Source organism: Cryptomeria japonica, chromosome 6, assembly GCF_030272615.1.
Source record: "Cryptomeria japonica chromosome 6, Sugi_1.0, whole genome shotgun sequence".
Taxonomy (NCBI): Eukaryota; Viridiplantae; Streptophyta; class Pinopsida; order Cupressales; family Cupressaceae; genus Cryptomeria; species Cryptomeria japonica.
In genome coordinates, this window is record NC_081410.1 from 114,337,256 (window position 1) to 114,360,515 (window position 23,260).

A 23,260-nucleotide genomic window follows, 5' to 3' on the forward strand; every position below is an offset into this window, starting at 1 on the left:
GGGGACGCGTCCCCATGGAACACTGGTTCTATCAACTCATAAGTCAACAACCAATCTCTAACGATATTCTTAGTGCCATCTCTATTACAGAACCTATTTTCAAGTGAACAAGATATCAGATTCCCTTCTACACATAATTGACATGAATAATCTGCATTCTTAGATATGCAGTTTGTGGTTTTACTTCAGTAAGTAGACAACCCTAGCCACAATGCATTGAAGTTAAGATGAATGAGCTCGGTGGTAGTTTGGTGTCCAACTTATGCTTGCAACAAAGCAGTCGGCCATTGCCTCATGAATGGTATTCAATGAGACTTTCTGGAAGTACTCTACCCTCTTTGCTTCAAAGAATAGATTTTTATTTGCTAGCTCCGTCTTTGTCAGGCATCTGCACACTAACTTCAATAGTATATTGATGAATTCAGTTGCTTCTCCATCAAGTTGGAGGTACAATGCATTGATTAGGTCCTCACAAAAAGTTTGTCTTTGGAGATCATTCTCATATTCAATAGGAGTTAGGAAGAAAGAAAATATATTAGAGCCCTTCAACATCAATTCAATAGAGTAAGGTTGCCAGTTTGCAAAAACGGTGGAGGCCAGAAAACAAAGGGGACCTGTTGTGAGGTATTCACACATCGCCCCATCGCAAATGGGGAGCCCCACTCTTTTTTGCTTTCTAGGATAGTGTTGGAGTTCTTAACTATTGACCTTTGCATCGAAAAAGTATAGATGGTGAGGAAGCCAGGAGTCAAGTGGATAGCCTTGTGTGAGGTGTGAAATAAGTGGGTTTGTTACCCTTCAGTAACATCCAGATCACATGAGAAGTTAAATCCATCATAAGTTCAAACGAAGAATGAATGAGAAAATGCTAGATAGGTAAACTTCTTGTGCCTCTCCCACAGAGCTAAAATTCATCCTAAGACCTCATGTTGAGCATGCTATGACGTAGTGAAGTTGAGAGAGCGAGTGAAAGCAGCAAAGGTAAGTCAGAGTTCCAATTCGAAATTCACTTTATGTTCAAGCCCAGGAGAGCGAACTTCAAGTTTTGAGCTGGGAGAGCGAACTTCATGTTTTGAGGATGGAGATTGAATTTCCCCTAGGAGCTTTGTTTGAGTGTGTGATGTTGAATTTGAGCGTTTGAATGAGGATAACTTTAAAAACCTAAGGATTGAGTAGATGAAACAATGAAGTGAAAGAAGAGCAAGCTCAATTTTAGTTTGAAATTAGCTTCATCTCCAAGCCCTCAGGAGCGAACTTCATGTTTGGGCATAGAGGAGCGAACTTCATGTTCAAGCTCAGGGGAGCAAACGTCATGTTTAGACACAGAGGAGCAAACTTCATGTTTGGGCATAGGAGAGTGAACTTCATGTCTTGAAGTAGGAGAGCGAAATTCATGTGCAAAGGTAGTAGATCGAATTTTACTTCATGTATTCCTAAGTGAGAGCGAATTTCTTTCATTTGCCCAACGATGATGTGAGAGTATTTACCTTGAGACGATCTGATTTTGAGTTGAAAGAAAACTTCAAGAATCAAAGGAGGGGAGCGAACTTCATGTGTTAAGTTGGAGGAGTGAACTGCATGAATGGAGAGAGGGGAGCGAACTTCATGAATTGAGAGAGGGGAGCAAACTTCATGTTCAAGCCATGTGGAGCGAATTTCCTCTAGAGGCCTTCCCTAAGGATAGTTTATCATGTTTGCATCAATAAATAGTGGGAAGACTCAATGTTAGAACCCATGGAAGGAAGGAAAATGAATCAAAGCAAGCTCAAAGACAAGTTTGAGCGAATTTCATGAGCACCAAGGTTGGAGCGAACTTCATGAGCATCAGGGTTGGAGCGAACTTCAAATGCTCCTCTCGAGGAGCGAAAAACAACTTCAAGTGCTCCTTCATGAGAGCGGATTTTCTCTAGATCCTCCTATCAGATCTGCAAAACACATAAAATCAAAGAATATATCAAGTTAAAAGAAGTATCAAGGTCATATATTATGTGTATTTGATGCCATACTTGTTTTGTTTTGCAGATGTGAAAGGAAGATGATGCAAGTTGCAAAGCAACACCTTGAAGAAATGAGAGAGGGAAGATTGCAAGACTCTGCCACCATGCAACTTCAAGAAGAAAACCATCAGCAAGCACAAGAGTATCAAGGGAGAAGAATCTCAAGTACTTTCACCGCATCAAGATGACATGAAAAGGTCAAGACCTTGAAGTATAAAGAGATAGCACACAACTATCTCAAGGTAGGATAAGCAAGCAAGGATGAATGCATGATGCTTCCCATCATCACACTAAACATCGAGCAAGCTTGTAATGTTGGGCATCAAATCTCCCAAGTCTACAAGCGAATTGAGGTGGCATCCTGTTGACGTGTATTTTGTACACCATCATACACAGAATAAAATACCTAAGGGCATCTTATCCTCTCTTGAATAAAGCCTCTAACTGCTGAAGATTCGCATGAAGGATCAGTTAGGATGACTCCAAGGTTCCTTAATGTAGGGTCTCTACGTGTGGATAAGCTCTTCGTGGTACGATGTGATTTGCTGGAATCACAAGGGGACTTACATTGAACTTCCGATCTGCTTTGCTGGACACAGGCTCTGACTAACTTAGATTTGAAGAAATGGAAAAAGGATAAGGGCGAAGAGAGGATCTAATCCTAATACTAAGAATGTAGGAGCAATGATTTGATTTTTGATGAAACTCTAACTAGGTCTTGTTTTGACATCAATGGAACATCTACACAAGGCTAGTGCGATCTTCTAAGGAAGCTTTATGATGTTCAAATCATCACCGCAGGCATAGATACCATCCAAGTTGATGCATATCAATGAAGAAGCGACAAATTGAAATTGAGCTTGAGCTGAACGATTCCAGTTGACTACACAAGGCAAGTCTGCAATCAACAAACTGCTAGTAGTATGGATATACGAATTCCATCATCAATTAATCACATTTCCTCCATTCATCTAATCATCTACCATCTAAGATTGAAGACTTCAACAAGAAACCATGCAAATTGCAAGAAAACGACATATTTCACCATTACTTCAATGAAAATGGAGTTTGTTTACAATCAATGGCAACAATTTCTTGCCTTGTCCTCCTATTCTACTCTCTAACTACTTTCAACTATTTCTATACTATCTCTAATCCTCTAATCTCTCTAACTCTAATTCTCTTTTACAAATGAAATGTTTGGGCTTATATAGTGCCCACAATACAATCTGATGGCTTAGATCAATTCAAGATCAATGGCCAAGATTCAACAATGAAAACCCTAATTAGGGTTTGTTACAACCATTACATAACATTTAATGTTTGACCAATGATAAAATTGTATTGCTTGGACACATGTCCCTTCTAGAAAAATCGACCAATGGATAGCCGGGGTAGGTACATTGGGGTTTGTGTCACCTTCCATGAGTTAAGTACATTGAATCTGGACATGCTGAGATGGACCTCACTGATTGGAGAAATGATGACTAGGATGCCACCTCATCTGACACTTGTAACTTTGGTAAATATTCAACTTGATGTTGTTGAGAAGCTTTCTTTAATTAATTCATCTAGAACTATTTTGCTTCTTCAACGAGCCCTTGTTCTAACTCCTTGCATCCTTGATGTGCAGGAAGATGATGTACCTCGCCTTGGAACGCTGGATTGAAAGAGGTCACCCATGTCCTGGCTAAGACCGTCCCGACGAAGACCGTCCTGGCGAAGACCGTCCTGGATCCGGCTTGATTTTCCTTGATGAGACCTCCATTTGATGCCTACACAACATTTCAAAATTAGTAACATGATTTTGCAATACATAACATAAATTAGAGAGCAAATTTTAGGAAACTTAATGATAAGTCCTTTATTAATCATTTCCTAAAAAAGACTGAGCTAAGGAAAAACAAAATTTTCAAAATTCAAAATTAAGGCAATGACAATCAAAATTCGAAATTAAAACAAGAGATCTTGCCATACCTTACTTGAGAGCTTAACTCTAAAATGCAAAATGAATAAAATCGCCTAGGCAAAATTGAAATTCGATAGTCTTGATGTGATCTTCAAAAGAACGTTCCTCATATCAACTTCGCCACCCTTCAAGTCTTGGACGTGATCTCTAATGCCCTTGGCAAGTTTGCCTAACTTGAAACTCGAACTCTTTTGATAATGCTTGCACCTTCCCTTTGAAATTCGCTCCTCCTCTTGAATGATACTTTCGCACTTCCTTTGTATACTCCAAATCGCATTTCTCCTTTGTCTTCCTCAAATCGCATGTAAGAGATGAAAATGATGATGTGAAAATGAAGATTTTCACCCTCCCTTTATAGCGCTCATACCTCTTACCACCATATAGGCCGACTTGTGTAAAAATAAGGCAATTTAAATGATTTTTAAAACAAATAACAAAGGCCGACCTCTAAAATACCAAGCGCTCCCTTTTGATTTTTATTAAATTAATAATTAATTATTAAATGCCTTTATTTTTAAATGTGAATTTCGATTTTTAAATAAAGGCAAAAAATAATTAATAAAAGATAACGCCATATTAAATGCTAAATAAAATGGATATTCAATTTTTAAATCGATTTAGCATTTGAGGAAAATTCGAATTGTTTATTTTGACGCCAAAACTGGAAAACAAAAGGACGTACCTCATCGCTCTGGTCCCTTGGAGAGGGACAGGAGCGATCCATGACTTTGGTCTCGATTTTTGCATTTCTTACATCCAACTCCTTCATTTCCACGTTCCAAATCGATCATCTGGTGGTCCTTCGAATTTGAATTTCTTTCTTGTGCGAGCAAGTGCATCTCATGACCATTATCGCCTTGGTCCCTTGGAGAGGGACAGGAGTGATCCTAAGGTTTTTGCTTGAAATTCTCCATTTTGGTACGATCCTTTCCTTGTATCATCTTCCAAATGCCATTTAAAACCTTGTGCGTCCTTGTCTTAACGTGATTTTCAAAGAATATCATGTGTTTTGCCTAACATCGCCCTTGTCCCTTGGAGAGGGACAGGAGCGATCTCCATGTCTTCACGTTCATCTTGTATCTTTGACCTTCGAACTTCCATTGTAAGGCGAATAACATCTATGCTCATTCCTTTCGCGCTTATTCCATTTGTCTTCATTATGTGTTTGGACGTATTAAAGGGACCATCGCCCTTGTCCCTTGGAGAGGGACAGGAGCGATCCATGTCCTTTTTCCTTGACCTTGGCAACTTTACACTTTGATCTCCTTTGCAATGTCTTCTAGACGCCGTCCTTCGCTCTTCCTAACCTCGCTTTGCTTTGATCTTGAAGGAACGTGAGTGTTTTGATAAGATCGCCCTGGTCCTTGTCCAAAGGTCAGGAGCGATGTGAGGCTTTTACATTATTTGGCGATGTTTGGACGTTCAACACTCTTGCAAATTATCTTCAAACGATGCCTTGGACCATATGCTATCTTAAGACGTCTTGACTTAGCTTGATCTTGAAGCAAAACAAGGAATCCAAAGCAAATCGCCCTGGTCCCTTTGAGAGGGACAGGAGCGATATGGTCCCTAGGTCCATTTTGGTGATTATTTAACGTTTGAAATCTTCATGCATCACCTTTCTACCTTTCCGTGGACCCTCTAAGACCTTGCGAAATCTTGTCCTTACGTAAATCTTGCTCAAAATGATCAATACATCTAACATCGCCCTGGTCCCTTCCTGAGGGACAGGAGCGATCTATGTTATATGGTGTCAATTTCTTCATTTTAACGTCCCTTGAGTGTTTGCGCATGATGAAGATGCCTTGAAATGTCCCTCGCCACCTTGTCTTGACTTGTGTCGACCTTGAACTTTGGAGGAACGACCTTGAACTTGCGTAGGGAGTATTATCATCATTGTATCGCCCTGGTCCCTTGGAGAGGGACAGGAGCGATCCTTCCCTTGTGGCCACTATCTCACTTTGCCAGGTTCCAAGTTTATATTCAACGGACTCGTCCTTCTTCACTCTATTCGTCCATGCCTTGACATCATTTGTAACTTTGCAAGAAAAGCAATTATATCAAAAATCGCTCTGGTCCCTTCCTGAGGGACAGGAGCGAACTAGGCATTTAGCACTGTTATGGACGTCCCAAAAATCTTCAATTTATATTCAACGCATTTATCTCATGTTTTTCCTTGTTTTTGAACGTAAACTTGCCTTGACCTTTGTGTGGATTTTGTATAATGAAGGAAATCGCTCTGGTCCCTGGGAGAGGGACGAGAGCTACAAGGTACCTCGCCCTGGTCCCTTGGAGAGGGACAGGAGCGATTTGGTCAATATAGGTCATTCTCCTTCGTTTTTGCATCTCAAATTATATTCATTTGGCAAAGTATCTTCCTTCGGACCCTTTCAAATTGTTAAGTTTTCAAAATCTTGCAAGGACAAGACGAAATTTGAATTGTAGCTCCGGTCCTTTACTGAGGGACAGGAGCGATTTTCCTCCTGGAGGCATTTCTGTGCTCACGAAAATCTTCAATTTATATTCAATGGAAAGATCTCGCCGTTCTCCATCACTTCCAACTTGAAATTTGTCTGGACTCTGCAAGGATGATGAGATATTTGAAAATGAGCTCCCGTCCTTCACTGAGGGACAGGAGCGATTTTACTCCTACAGGCCAAAATAACAAGATTTTTCACATTTTAACACTTCACGAGGCGAAAACAAATCAATTCCAATGCCCAGGATCAAAATTCAAAAATGTCAAAATTTGGTCAAAATATTCAATCGGACAAAAATTCACATTGACGGTCAACACTTAGACAAATTTAAGCTCTGCATGAACATTCCAATTGAAAATTAGACCATTTTGGCGAAATCATTGCATTCAAAATTTGCGTTCTAGAAAAGGAAATTCAAAAAGCTCCCAAAACTGACTGGATTTTGGTCCGAAAAGACGGTAATTAAAACCCTAAGGCTTGACCCTAAATCCAGACAACTAACAAACTAACAAAACCCTAGAAAAAGCAAAGCGAAAACGAGCAAAACGAGCAAAAAACATGGGTCCCCATTTGCAATGGGGCGATGTGTGAAAACGTCACAACACATCCCAATCACTATCTCCACCAATCGAAGCTCTACATCAGCACATCTGGATTCAATGTACTTGACTCGCCCATGATGGCACAAACTTCGAGGCACCTATCCTTATTATCTATTGGTTATGCTAAAGTGTTGTAATTATTTCATTGGCCAAATTGAGTTTGTTGTAACAAATCCTAATTAGGGTTTTCATTGTAAAATCTTGGCCGTTGATGGAGATTTGATCCCCGACCGTTCATTGTAATGAGCTCTCAATATAAAACTCAAGCTCCTCATTTTGCAAAGGTTAATAGTGAGTAGTGAATAGTTAATAGATAGTTAGGAGAATAGTAATGGAATAGGAGTTAGAGTAGGAGAAGGCAAAGATCATTGCCAAACCTTGTTGTAAAGAGCAAAATTGATTTCATTGAAGTTATGGTGAATTTGATTTGTTACTTCAACAACTTTCATAGTCTTTACTTCTCAATTTACTTTCACGTTGATTAGATTGGATGGAGGAATTTGTTGAATGCATTTGTGTGGAATCCGTTTAGTCCATACCACTAGCCTCTTGTTGATTGCAAGTGTGCCTTGTGTGGTCAACTGGAATGATATGCGCTTAACTTCAAATTGCTATACATCCATTGTTTATGCATTGACTTGGATGGTGATCAATGTTTGATGATAATGATTTGAACATCTTCGAATTATCCCTTAGAAGATTGAACTGAGCTTGTGTCAAATTGTTCAATTTGATGGTGAGACCTCGCTCAGTAGGATTCCATCTAATCATTCATCCATTTTCTTACATTCTAGGCCTTAGAATAGACTTTCTCAACCCTTCATCTTTTGTCCCCTTTTTTTCTCAACTCAAGCTAGTTTAGGACAGAAAAGCATCACAAAATTGCAACATCAGATGATCGAGTTCCAGCGATTCAAGCATTCGACAATTCAATGCAAGTCCCCTCGTGATTCCAGCATAATCACATCAAACCATTGAGCTTATCCACACGTCAAGACCTGACATTTATGAACCTTGGAGTTGTCTCAAGTGATCCTTAAACCAATCTTCAGCATTTGAGTAATTTGTTCAAGAGAGGATAAGATACTTTTGGGTATTTTATTTTGTGTTCGCATGTGCGTAGAAAACACATCAACAGGACCTACAAATCCCAATTCTTCTTTTGCATCCAGAAAGGAACAAATATTTTTCTCTTGCTAGCTTCTTTAGCCTTGCCTACTCATCATTGAAGAATGTGATTTCTTAACAAAGTGGACCCATTAAGGGTTCAGCTCTTCCATTTGGGATTGTGATTGTGCTTATTAGAAGTGTCCATTCCCATACCACTTGGGATGCTTCAAGGATGGACAATCCAGTCCTATGTTGGAAGTGATTGATATCATTTTCCATTGAGTCATTCTGAGACAAAATTGGTTTGCATTATCAGTCCAATTAATTGTTGCAATGTGAAACATGAATCATCTTGTCAGTATGACTATGAACACATGGCGTTCTTGGAGGGTTTCCACAAGATCATCAGCCTAGAGAAGATACTAAAGTGAATAATTGATGTCTTCGGCTAGTCCTTTGCTCTCTGGTAGGCCAACAGTTAAACAAGTCAATTTGTATAAATTCTTAACTCTTGTGTCATTTGGAAAGCTAAAATAGATGATATTGACAAACTGCCCTTAATGCAATCAGATCTGATGTCTATGTTTATTCTGATGTTTTTGAAGAGCCAAGGGGACTTTCTTCTTTGAGGCTTGCTCATCCATGTAGTGAGCTCGTGCCAAGTTTTCAATGGTGCAATCAACCATCCTGTTGCTGTACAGCCATTGAGAGTGTTTGGATAAAGAGCCAAATCAACTAATGACTCAAAATTAGCAAGATCTAACCAACTGGTCATTTGCTAGGGTATAAGGGGAAAATCTAGTTCATTGTATTATGATGTATATGAGGCTATGGAGTATGCAGTTATGTCACACTTAAACCTTGGTCAATTGTATGGGATGAAATGATTCTTTTCAGATTAAGGCTTAAGCTACATGATTCAGTTAAAGTGCAACATTTGGGTAAAGGATGTCACATGATTATTTGATAAATGGGTATATATAGGTTATTGTAAAGCTATCACTGGTTATGAATTGCTTTCATTGAATGGTAAGGTTAGACTAGTGCAGCTGGTTTTGATCTCAAAGCAAGAGATCGCTTGGAGTGGGTTTTTCTTGAAGGAATATTCTATGGTGCAATCCTACCTCAAGTGTATTTCTATTTCTAAATATATTGAATATTAGAGCATATTAGTCCACTCCACATCTTGTGTGGTACATATTGGTTTTTTTTTCTGTAAATTGTATATTTGGTTCCTGACAAGTGATATGAAAGCAACATCTGAGGCAAAGTTGTAGTTCCTTCTTAGTGGAGCAGTTTGAGTTATTTTGCTGAAATCTACTAGAAAATCACCCAAATGTTGATCCATTTGTTCCTATAACAATTCACCAACACAGATTTACATCTATTAAAGTCAAGTCAAATGTTCTATGCTGCTGAAATCAGTACCTGTAATTCTGTAAATTGATGCTAGCTGCAATGATGGGCTGCCATGACATCTAGTATTCAAAATGCAATTGTGTAGATACTCACATACTTCACACTTCTTTTATGCTACAACTAACATATGACATTTGCAATCTACAACACAATGTTCTGGTTGTGTATATTATATAGGATTTGAATTTACTTCTATTTGCTTTTATGATTACATATTATGTTTGTAATTAGTGGACTTATCGTTTATAACTTTATATGCTTGCTCAAGTGCTCGAATGTGGGGAGCAGTTGTAGAATGAAAATAAAGTAAACAAATCAAACACACATGAAACGAGATATCAATAGAATGTACCCTAGAGAAATTGAATCTGGGAAAGCTCCAAAATAATGAGGTTGTGCATCTTCATTGCCACTATTATCTTGCAATATTCACAAGCCATTTTCTCAGTTTGAATCTTCAAATGCATTGTGGACATTCCACAACACTCTACAATGCCCATGAGATATTGTCGGTATTCACTAGGTCTTCTACAATGCTCTTTTATCTTTCCTTGTTGCTTATTTGACATGTTTGACTACTACTATTAGCCATGCGATCGTCTTCTTGTCGGTGCAAACATGTTATATTACCTAATTAGTTTAATATTAGGTCCTATTCACACTTACATGCTTAAGCTAACTTGGGTCATTTATTGTTTGTATCTCTTATCATAGGATTAAGATTCTTGTCATGATCTTAGCTCATCTTAGGGTTTCAGTTTTGTATTTATACCATGGGTTCCTCATTGTATATTGAACTAGTTCCATTTTTGCATCTTATGAGTTCTTTGGCTTCATAGCATTTCTATTGCTTATCTCTTGTGCAGAAGGTTCTTTTTAGGTTGTAGGTTGTTGGAGCCTTTGTCAAAAATTAAAATTATTATTTTGTGTTAATTCCTATTTTCACCTCCCAAAATTGCTTTGCAAATCTTAGTTTTTGTTATTAGAACTCTAAAGGTGTGTGTAAGTGTTTCCATGGTGTTCATCGAAGTTTTAGGATATTCCATACTCCTGTCCCAGGTAGCAATATTTGGGGATGTCTGACATACTTGAGTTTGCCTTGCATATGTTATCTTATTGGATTTTGAGGTGGTCAATGTTACTGTCCTAGGTATAGGTGTTTGGTAATGTATGACTTACTTGAGTTTGCCTTGCATATGTTAGAGTATTGGAGTTTCGCGGTGGTTAATGTTCCTATCCTAGGTATCAGCATTTGGGGATGTCCAACATACTTGTGTTTTCCTTGTGTATTGTAGAATTTTCGGTGTTTTGGGGTGATCCCACAATCCCGTCCCAAGTATCAGTGTTAGGGGATGTTCCACATACTTGTGTTTTGCCTTGTGCATGTCGAAGTTTAAGAATTTTGGGATATTGTAGTTTTGGGATGGTGCACAATCCTGGCCCATGGTACTGATTGGTAGAAACATCTGTTGGATGACAATGGCCCAACGTATTTGAAGGATGTTGCATACTGTTATTTATTGGGGTGTCAACATTGTGCATGACTTCGTCCCAAGTGCCGATTAGTAATGTGTATTGGAGATTTGGAAAATATAATGCCTTCAACCTCTGACAAAGATGTAGAAGTATAAGTAAGGCTTGATTCTTTCAAGAGGAGGCATTAGATAAAATGAAAATATCCCAAGGGTTCATTTGATCTTATTTGTGGGTATGCCTCCTAGGGCACACCCAAGCACTCCCTAAAGATCCCAAGTGTTCATTTGATCCTATTTATTAGTATTTTGAGCAAGGATTGTTGTTCAACCAAAATTATGTTGTGTTGACAATATCCATGGCTGCAATTTTTTTGTTTTGACTAGAATTCCTTCTGATTTGACTTGATAGTTTGCTGTTTTCATCAGAAGTTTAAGGTAAGTTGCTGTTCACTCTTGTATTTGTCCTTTGATATTCTTTAGCAAACTGAAGTAGCAATTGAGACGCCTATAACCAGCTTTCAATAGGAAATGTCTTTGAAACAGAGCTTGTGGGTAGGTAATGCCCCTCAATTTCCACGAGAACAGATAGACATCTCCCTTAATTTCTTTAAATAAAACAAAAAGAACAGACACAAAATATAGAAAAAACATATCCTGCTTGGACAGATTGGATAATATTATAAGGGCAGGCTGCAATCCATGAACAATCATTTTAGTTATGATCATGTAAATTGATCTCATAATGAAACTGATTTATATTGCTCAAACATTTGAGGCATATTATTTAGGAAACCATCCAATCTTTGGTCTTTGACTTCTTGTTAACTTGCACTAAGAAAAGAGATTTCTTTATTTTGGCTTGTGTGATGGGTTTATTAAAACCCAATTCTATATTATTTGATAATTTGAGGAGTTTGTAAAGAAGCTAGTTCCTTCTATCTAGATATATGAATATGTGATTTTTTTAGATTAGTATTATTTAGACAGATCTTTGAACATGCAGGATTAAAGTGGCATCTGTCATAAATTTCCATACTGGTGTACCAGAACCTCATTCCTGTACCTGACCCCTTACTAGAACTGACAATTTAGATCCTGCCTCATTTGGGAGTAAGCACAGGAAATAGTGAACATGAAAAGACAAGGAAATTAATTTTCTTCCGAGAACCAAGAAAGGTTCCATTTTGAATTTCAATCACTGCATCCACACATGCTTTCCCCTTGTTTTTGTTAGCTATCTTCATAAAAAAATTATTGTATATGGCATTATTGCTCTTCTATGCCATTTTACTTGCGCACTAATTCTTAAATTATTTGCCTTTATTCTGAACTTATGACTGATTATAGATGATAATATATACCTTTCTCTTCTGCATTGTTCATTTTTGTCCATATTATTGATGAATGGTGATTTTTCATTTCTTAATTACTTCATTCTCCTGAATAATAAGATACTCTATTAGTAGAGTTCATGTTAGGTGTCTTCATGTGCTTGTATCTTCCACTTGTTAGTTCATTGTATGCCTTAAAATAATTTGTAGCTGTATGATGGTTTGCTTCCACCAGTAATTTATTTAACCTGAAACAAGGCATTCCAGTGGTTCAATAGGCTCCAAGAAATTCAACAAATTCTATTTGTATGCCCAAATCCATCAATTTTCTTTCTATATTTTTTGTGATTTTTTTGTCTTATGGAAACCACTTTTTTCATTGCTTATGTGAAATGATATAATTTGAGCTTGAACTATACATTTTTTCAATTCTCCTTTATTGTATCTTACTTGTTGATACCGAAAACGTTTTGCTAAAATAATTTAATTTGATACTTCTCAGGTTAGGCTGCATTTGCTGACTGCAGTTACTAAGTGCTTTTTCAAGAGGCCTCCAGAGACCCAGAAGGCTTTAGGTGCCGCACTGGCTGCTGGCTTGGCTGATGCACATCAGGTATTGTGCCTCTCAGCTTAATCTAATTTGGTATGTTACTTGTGGCTAGTATTGTTTAAATGAGAATACCAAATTTCATGAAAAAAGGTAGTATGGTTTCAGAGAATGGACAAGGTACATGTATGAAGTGGACAATTGGTAAAAAGAGACTTTAAATATTTGTAACTAGAAATAAACATTTTTTAGTATTTGAAAAGATGTTAATACTAATGCTGTAATTATACTTGCAACTTCTTGTATCATGCATTAAGATTGATTGTTTTATCAACACACTAAAGGGATTTTTATTCTTTTTAGTGAATGATAAACGCTTAAATCTTGAATATTAAATAACCATGTATCTCTTTGTATAATTCAAAATTGTAAAGGATTATAAATAAAGGAATAATGATTTTTTATTTACTCAAAGGGAACTACTAATTTGCCTTGAATAGCTGTTAAATTTTTAGCACTTCTACTGTGATGAATTTTTAACATGACTGTATCTTCTGCATTTGAACAGAATTGCTTAGAATCTTAAGTAAATAGGATAAATTATTTAGATGATGGATTGGATGAATTAGAATCAATATTATTATGTGAGAGAATGAGAAAGGGCGGGATGGGCTTGGACTTCTCGTTTTAATACTATGTACCTTAATGTGCTTCCCTTTCTGTGAACTCTGGAAACCTTGCTTAAGAGATTTTGCAGTGATCAAGTTCCATAACATGCTGTTAAAACCAAACAAGCTTTTTATTTTTAATTTTTAAAAAAAATTTGCATAATAGTTGACAAAATGAGTACAATATAACAGGCAGGGCCTACAGTAAATTATAAATGATACATATCCTCGGTCCCATTATCAGCTGCCTGTACCGTACAAAATCAGGGGCTTCCCTCTGAAGCAGCAGTTATAATATCAGATTATAGAGTACTTTACCCAAAAAAATCTTACATAAAGCAAAAAGAACAGACCAATCAGAAACAAGCTTTATTTGAAATAAACACCTGCTCTGAAGCATAATTCTACCACAAATTATACAGGTTCACTTGGGAATTTTCAGGGCACAGTATGTCATATATTTTTAGACTTTCATGTTATCTATGCTTGTGGTTTGATTAATTTGTAATGCATCTGACTCAATGTCTCCAGCATACTGAATATTTTTTATTAATGCTCATAATTTGTTGCAGGATGTACATGATAGGGCATTATTTTACTACAGGCTTTTGCAACACGATGTGAGTGTTGCAGAACGTGTAATAAATCCTCCTAAACAAGCTGTCTCAGTCTTTGCTGATACCCAAAGCAGTGAAGTCAAGGACCGCATTTTTGATGAATTTAATAGCCTTTCTGTCATATATCAAGAGGTGATCTTTTGAATATCTAGCTTCTCTATTGTATCTGTCCTTCATGTTTTCTGGTGGATGCATGATGTTTTTCTTCCCAGAACACACTTATTTCTTTTATGCATGTCTTGTATGTTTTGACTATCAGTTGTTGAATCTTCATGCTAATGTTCCACTATGACAATATTGCTAAAAATGGATAATGCGTTCATATGTTTGTCTCAAGGATAAGATGAAAATTCTACTGGTGTGCAAAAGGCCATGTTATGTACCTGTTGGAAAAAAGCTATCCCCTGCAATACTGAACTCAGATTAAATGTTATCAAGTTTTAATCCCAGTTTTGTTTATTGGAAATACTTAGTTTGTAGATTTGTATGGAAATTATTTCTTTGTATTTTAATGAATACAGGCACAGGTAAAAGTAGCTTTTTAAGTCACCACCCAACAAGATACCAATTTGGTAATATAAGCCCACAAAGGGATTGCAAAGAGATTGTTTTCCATCTGCTTTGTGTATTATTTGATGAAGTAAAGTTATAAACCCTTCCAGCCACCAGATTGAACATGTGTCTCCTTTATCCTTGAAGCACACATGCATTTCACATCAAGTTTGCTTAGGTTGTACAGAGAATGCTCCTTGCAAGTCCATTTGTAGCATCCTGTTTATTTTTTGTTATAATTCTGCTAGCGTACTGCTTAATTGTTTGTCCAACTAGGACTAAAAGGTTTACCTTGAATACTAAAAGAAAATAATGATGTAAAGAAACTAAGTTGAAATAACGTCAGTGCAATTGTGGAAGCTAATCATTAGGCATAAAGAAGAGAAGTAATACACAGACAGTATAAAAGATTCTTGTTGAGGGGAAGAGGGACAAGTTTGTCTGGATATGAATCTAATTCACATTTGGAGAACATGGCAAGGCTTCCCATGTGCACATTCTAAATATAATTGAGAAGCCTGACCTGACATTGCTGTTATATGTATATCCTGTTATTGGGTGCATGCCTGGTCAGATATATGCCTAGAATTTCCTATTTCTGACAATAAAAGGATGTTTATAAGAATAAACAATGACGCAAACCATTCATGGCTATGGAAATGCATAAAGTTAAATGAATTGGCTTCCTTTGCATATCAATTCCTTACATAATCTGCCACTTTCTATAACTTATAGCTTAATAATTAGATTTTGTATTGGTCATTGATTTTGGATCAAGTAGCCTAGTGAATCTGTGAAAATTAAGGCATTGTGCCTGCATATTTGCAAGATGAGTTTTGAATTGTTTTTGGGGGACCCTCTAAACAATAAGAATTTAATCTCGGGGCAGAGTTATTCCTTTATGCTATAGTTTAATTAAATGAAGGTCTCTCAAGGGTATCATTATCATGCTATCCATGCTCATTTTGTCCTTCCCAAATCCTTGAGTTATATCTTTCTGTTTAGCATATTATCCATCTTTGCACGCCGTGACTGGATATGGAATCACTCATAGAAAACTGCAAGAGAAACTGGTATATGGATTTTATCGGTAGGCATTCATTAATTATTAATTAACCATATCGTGCAAGAGTTACTGAGTGAGATCTGGGTCACTTGCAAACATGAGAGATAAAAGAATGAATGAATTTATGGGACAAAAAGCTATAGATCCTATCTTTCTACACAATGGACATACTTATAACCATTCAATATTAGGAAATGAGAAGATGCTATACAGAGTTTGTCGATAGCCATATTATTTAGTCATATTCTGCAATAATTTCTGAATGAGATCAGGATCACTTGGAAACATAAGAGACGTGTTAGGATCTCACTTGTAAAGTATTATTAAAGAGAAGCAACATTGGAAAATGAACACAATGCTTGAAGAACAGCCACAAATATGTTTTTATTCAGATATCAGAAAGAAGTATCGCTGGCTTCTTTGAGGGTGCAACCTCCTTAAGATCAATGTCCCAATAGAATATAAAATCTGGGATGATCTCTTTCATTGCATCCTCAATGTAAAGGCTTCTCAAAGAGTGACAAGGAGGTACAGCCAATATAGGATAAATCCACACATCTACTACGAACTTATGACATCAAATAACCAACTATATTATAGCAATGCTTTTAATGAGAGGTTAGGACATAAGGGTCCTAACTCCATAATAACAAACAGTTAGAACTTAAGGGTCCTAACAAGAGGATAGGGGATTAAATTATGGGACAAATTGTTATAGACTATCTTTTTGCACATGATAAGCATGATGAAAAGAGACATGAATGAGAAATTTAGTGTGAATATAGCCTACTTAATTGCTATGAGCATGTAATGGTCATGCATAATATTGCATGAGCATATAATGGTGCAGACACATTTCAGAAAAAAACATATGGCTGTCCAAACATCGTGTGAGGAGACCCCTGAGAATGTCAGTGCCACAGCATAGATTCCATATAATTTTCTCTCAATAGGTAGATAGACTACATATGATTCCCCCGTTACCATATGCTTTGAGAATGACTTCTAATGTTAGTAACTCTACAGCTTCTTGTCACTATTGCAAAAGAATCTATTTAGGTCTAATTTCTCATAAAATAAATATGCCGAAACATGTGTAATATTGGAGACTTCAGTACTCCTGCCTATAATTTTTTTCCTTAAAAATAGCTTTGGTAAAAATTGCATACAAAATGATGTAAAATTTGACATCTTGAACCACACTTTGGTTCATCATCAAGATAAAAGATAAGAAAGAAGCTCCAAATTCATCATATAGGTAATCCAATTATAATGAAGAGTACTAGAGGTCATTAGTTATTTACTTCATCCAAATTTAATGCTATCCTTCAATAATTAATACCCTAGTATAATATTAAGTAAATTCATACAAAGGCATTAGTTATAATTACCTAATTAATTAATATACACCTTTACGTGTTTTGAGCATGGATCTTCATGAAAATTTGAGCTCTATGCCATCTTCACAGCTGAAATTGATAATACGATTTCAAGTCTCAATATCCTCATCAATCGTCCTTTTTGTGCTGTGCTCCTCATTAAGCAAAATCATTTGCTTATCGATGCAAATGTCTTATGTGGACATGTGTGCTTGCATTGCTAAAGAAAATGACTTCATTCATCCGATCTTATGAATATCCAATCTATGTTCTTTGAACCTCACTTGAAAGGGGTGACCAATATAGGGGGTGGATCATACACATGGATTGACCTTATGTGTGGTGGCCCACTACATTGAAGGGAAGATCATTTCATGTGAGTTTTAAGCCTTAAGAAACATGGTTCAAATATCCGTCAAGATCAAACCAAGTTATTTGCTTTAATAAAGCACACACACAAGTCTTCAAATGACATTTGCATTGACAAAGCAATGGTTGTGATTAAGGAGGGCTATGTTGTAATATTCCCAACAAATTTTAATATAAAATATGTACAACTATCTCATCACCAAGATCTCATGAGGGTGAGGTGAGAACATATGGTGAGTAATTATTATTATTATTCACCACTTTTGATCACCTAGATCTTGTGAGTGCAAGATGAGCGTACTTTGAATTAATGCCTAGAAAGATGTAATAATGAATTGCACAAATAATGAAATAAAGCCTTGAATAATAACACTCAAATATGAATAAAGCTTCCGGCACAATCTAATGTTTCTTTATTGATTACAAAACATATTCTTCCAGAATATGATGAAGCTTCACAAATACAAAATCTGCTGTAGATACCAAAATATATGTTGAAAACTGAAATCCAATCAAAGCTTTGAAGTACATATATATCCTTTGTGTGAGATTGCCTTCAGGAAATCAAAGGGTTTGCATTCCTCCAATCTCTAGGAAACCAAAGGGATTTTGTTTTCTAATCTCTAGAAAAGAAGGGCTTTTGGTCCTCAAATCCTATGGCTGAACACAAGGCTCAAACTATGACAGAAAAAAACTAAATGAATTGGCAAATGTCACAAAGGCAACCAAGTACCTCAATATGTATCATTAGCAGGGCACGAATTCCAACACCCACTTTCCCTCTTAAAGATAGCAATGAAAAATACTAATGAAATTCTATCCCCAAAATAATGCCTACTTTGCCATGAATACCAACTTGTAACTCCTCATTAATAAGCTGTCATAGAAATTTGTCACAAGGAAGCTGCAGGTGTCCTGGGGTTTTTACAATCACCCACTTCTAGCATCCCACAACCCACTAAGTCATTATTTTGTTATTATTTATTTGTACTACAAATTTCCAATGTTTAAAGGCCTCATCATTAAAATATTTTCCTATGCTTATTGGGTTATAACTTATAACAATTGGGCCTACATAAGTTTTAATTATAAGGGGATATTACATATTCAAAAAAGTAAACAAGGGATGCTATTGAGATTTGTAGACATCCTAATAATCTCAATTAAGATCAAAGCACAAAGCTCATGTAATGTCCCCTGATTGGGGTATACCTGATTTTTGCTCAAAGTAACAATTCTACAACATAATTTGATTACAAATAGTATTCTATAATTAAATCATATAATACTATTGAACTTTTTAAAATAAATAAGCAATCAAGTTAAATTACATCACCTATTTGGATCTAATCTATAATTTCATTTCCAATAATCAACCCTAGTAGGGATTGGAGAGGAGAGCATGATAGGGTGCCCAGAAATCATTCGCTGCAACTAAGCCCAAGGGCGTGATATAACACTCCTTGGCCCACAAGTGGTAGGAACTCTCATCCATCCAACATGGGGTGGGCTACTTAGATTGGGGCACCTGTCTACTGCCCTCCCAATCATGTCTCTTTACTAACCTATACATGATTGCTTCTATTCTTTTGTTTCACTTCCAACAATCAACCATTGTAGGGATTGGGGAGGAAAGCACAATAGGGTGGCCGGAAATCATTCGCCGCAACTAAGCCTAAGGACATGATATAACACCCCTTGGCCCACAACTGGCAAGAACCCTCATCCATCCAACATGGGTGGGCTACTTAGATTGGGGAACCCATCTACTGCCTCTCCTAATCGCTTCTCCTTACTAACCCTTACATGATTGTTTGTAGGAGAATAAATAGATTAAATAAATAATTATAAGAGTCTAGATAATTTAGTAATTCCCATTATTAACTAGATTAAAAATACATAAGAGATTATATGATAAACAATATCAATATCATCATATTGCATACCACAACACTTGCTAGATCACAAGACTACTGTTTTCTGAATGCATATTACTTATATATGATCTGATCTCCTTTGATCTAGATCTGCTCTTGTATGGATAGATAATCTTCCTTTTTCATTCCATTTCTTTTATACTTTAATATTTTATTGAGGAGACACATCTCTTTGGAAAGAGACATTCATTCAAAGGATCATATCTCCTCCTTGCTTGTTGATTTTCGAGATCAGATTAATAATAATGAGAAGGAAATAATAATGTAGTCACAAGAATCAAAGCACACAAATAGAAAGGGCACACAACACAAGTTTGCCCTGGGAAAACCTCCCTCTTGGAGGTGAAAAACCCAGCAACAAGATCCAAGTTTATATTAGACAATATCAGCATACAACTTTGCTTACTGCACTTGAAGCAACATATAAATAAGAACAACAGAATGAAGATTCCAAACTAGGGCACAAGGAATAGCTTGATAGACTTATCTGCAGTATTGAGATTTGCTGTTTGTTGTCATGCAGATCATTCACAGAGCATAGGAGTGAATTTGCTGACTGTGGATATGATTCGCTGCCACTGAGACAATTTGCTGTTCCTAGGAATGAATCGCTGACACAAGAAGATAGTTCGGTTCTCTTTGAAGGCTTATTCACATAAGGCTAGCAATGAATAAGAAATGAATATCTATTGTGTAGAATAAATCTTGTTTATATACAAGATTCATGTTCAAGTCTTCTAAGTCTGCCTTAACCAATTCTCTTTATTTTACATATTTTACTTTGCACTTTGGCGCCCAATTCGGGGCCTACATAACTTGCAATTTGTGCCACGTTACCTTTTGGACCCAGCCCTATTGCTTGTCCACACGTTACATTTGGGCCCAGCCCTATAGACATCAATTGCTTAATCTACACGTTACATGGGAATAGGACCCAGCTGAGTCTCCACATTACATCAAGAAGAAGGGCCCAGCCCTATAAGGATTCAAATCCTTATTTATTTTCCTCACTAAGTTACAATAAACTAACATTGCCTTATCATTCAAATCAGATCTGCAATTCTGATTATAGATTAAATGCTTCTTCTATTTGATGATCTATTATAGATACCTTTCCTGAATTTTAACTCAGTTTCCAGAATTTCTTGTCTCATCTTGTTCGTTACCTTTTTCCAAGTGAGGATCTGCCTTGTAAAACCTTCAAGAGGGGACAAACAGTCACAACCCTTGCCAAAGATAACCCTTCTCAAAAGATGCATCTCCTCTACAGAACCACTGCCTCTTCAACCTCTGCTGTTGACTAAACAAGATAATTATATTTATATTCTAAATGATATTGTGATGCTAATCACTATTAATTAATTATCTTTGTTTAGGGATAGCTGCCCACTAGTCTTTTGTTAACAATCCTTTCAATGCTTCGCTGGCCTTTAATTTCCTCCGTCCAAGATAGTGGGCAGAAATTAGTGCTGTGATTTGCTAAGGACTGCAATTACGTTTTCTGGCAATTTTTTGTTTGCTATGCAGTTTCACAAGGGCAGTGGAGGCCACTATTCAAGGCTTGCAGTTATGCTGTGATTTGTTCTTAAATCTAATCATGGCAGGGCCATGACAGCTCTATGGTTATCCATTATTTATATGGTCAAAACACAGAATTGCAAATTGATTAATTGCTAAGTTGCTGGTTTGGGTTCAGGCACCGGTTCGGGTTTGAAGAACTGGTATGCCGGTACGGCAAAATTTTGAAAAGGGGTTTGGGTTCGTTAGCACAAAAACATGTAAATTATATATATATATATATACAGCCTATAAGCATGAATTAAGATTAGCATGTCACATAGCATCAACTTTCAACAATTTAAAGTTTGATCATCAAATGGATTCTCTAATTCATCATCCTCATTCTCCTCCTCATCATTGACATTGACATTGACATTAGATGAACCAATGCCAATGTTACACTTTCACTTGCACTATAAGTTTGCTCGCTATCTGAGTCGTCAAATGCAACAAGCTGAGAAGTGAAAGCATCCAAATCAGTATGCTCTGGCTCTATATCCCAAATCTTCGTTTCCCCTTGCTTGTAGTCATGTTGCTTGTATGAAATGAGCTAAGTTAATGTTTTAAAACTCACTTTTAGGGTTATATTTTAATTTTTTATGTGGTGGATTTCAAAAACAATTAAATTCTGCAAAAAAAACACCATTTTTGGGCCGTCAGACCCCCGGGTTCGACCTGGTCTGAACCAGGCCTGTGAATCACGGACCCTGTTCGGACCACAGGCGGACCGAACCAAGACCCCAGACCAGTACCAGGGGTTTAGGGGGGCGAACTCTGCAACTTAGATTAATTGATATATTATTTAATAATAATATGATATTCTTGGTCCAATTAAATGTTTGAGAGACAAATAGTTTGGAAGGAAAAAGGAAGTCTGGTTGTGACCTCTGATGAAGTTATTTAAGTTGAATTTTGATGGAGTGTCTAGAGGCAATCACAGTTCAGTAGGAGCTAGTGCAGTGATCGGTTGTAGAGGGTGAGTTTGGTCATGTGGCTCCCTTTTTCTTGGTTACCAAACTAATTACAAGGCTGAATGGGAAGTTGTTTCTGGGATGGCTCTAGCCTCTTCTCTTGGATGCAAATGACCCATATTGGAAGTAAATTTGCTTTTGATCATCAATAGCCTTTTTATCAGAGTTTTTTAGAAGCTTGTAAGTTAATCTCTTTTTTTTGTTGAGGTATGCATTTGTACTGCTATAAAAGTTAATTTAGTGATGGATCTTTCAGCTAATAAGGGGGTTGATCAAGATCTTCTTATGCCACTGTGCAGTGAGCAAATTGGTTTTTGGTTGGGTTTAAAGAAACACCTGGCTTTTAAGCCTCAAACTCTTCATGCTGCCTTCTCTTTGGGCCACATGTTGCCCCCTTGTTGGCAGCTCTTTTGGCTTATATCTTGTCATGATTATTGTATCTCCATTTCGGTGTTCAAAGGTGGTAGTCGGACTAGCCTAGTTTTTTAATTATTGTGGTATGTGTGAATTCTAGCACGTACTTACTACTGTGGCATGGGAATGTGGCTATTTCCATTGAAATGCTTGTTGTTGCCACCATTCCTTCAAGTTTTTGTGGCACAGTTGGGTTTATAGATTTTACTGGTGGGTGTGAGAGTTTGAGTGGGTGGTTTCTTGCTGGCTTGGAGTGTTTTAATGATGGCTGGGCAGTAGTACACTTTGAAACCCTATGACACCTTTAACAAGGCAAGGTTTCTGCCAAACATTTGGCTTTGTTTTTTCATTGCTCTAATTTGGTGGTGCTGGGTCTTTACAACTACTTTGGATGACTTTGAAAGTTGCTTTGGTGGTGTCGGCAACAAAACAAAGGTTATGGTTGCACAAGATGTTTCTACCCATGTAGTTTGGGCTGATGTTTTTGTTGAAGGGATCACTAGCTGAGTGGCCATAGAGCCAAAATCTCCTGCTTCTTTCAAAGATGTTAGCTTGGTCTAAAAGGAAATACGTATGGCTTACTGAGCTCATCATGAGCTGAACTATTATTGCACAATTGAGCTGGGTTGTGGAAGTTTTGAGTGCCTACCCCATGCCATCATTGGACTCAGGTTGTCTGGTGCACATGAAGCAATGGATGGATGTTTTCCTTGGTGTCAAATCACTGTTTTGGATAAGGTGTGTGCTGGTTCAACTTGGGGGGTGGTTTGGGTGGAAGGGAGGAAATGGCTGCTAGT

General features: G+C 37.0%; 1 protein-coding gene across 1 annotated transcript in view; it reads left to right on the forward strand.

Annotated features, from left to right (window-relative positions):
- Positions 1-23,260, forward strand: part of LOC131030118 (beta-adaptin-like protein A) — a 163,548-nt gene that overhangs the window by 132,068 nt on the left and 8,220 nt on the right. The window contains exons 8-9 of the mRNA XM_057960804.2: positions 12,886-12,996; positions 14,171-14,347. Of these exons, the coding sequence (XP_057816787.1) occupies positions 12,886-12,996; positions 14,171-14,347 (288 nt within the window). The remainder of the gene's footprint in view (positions 1-12,885; positions 12,997-14,170; positions 14,348-23,260) is intronic.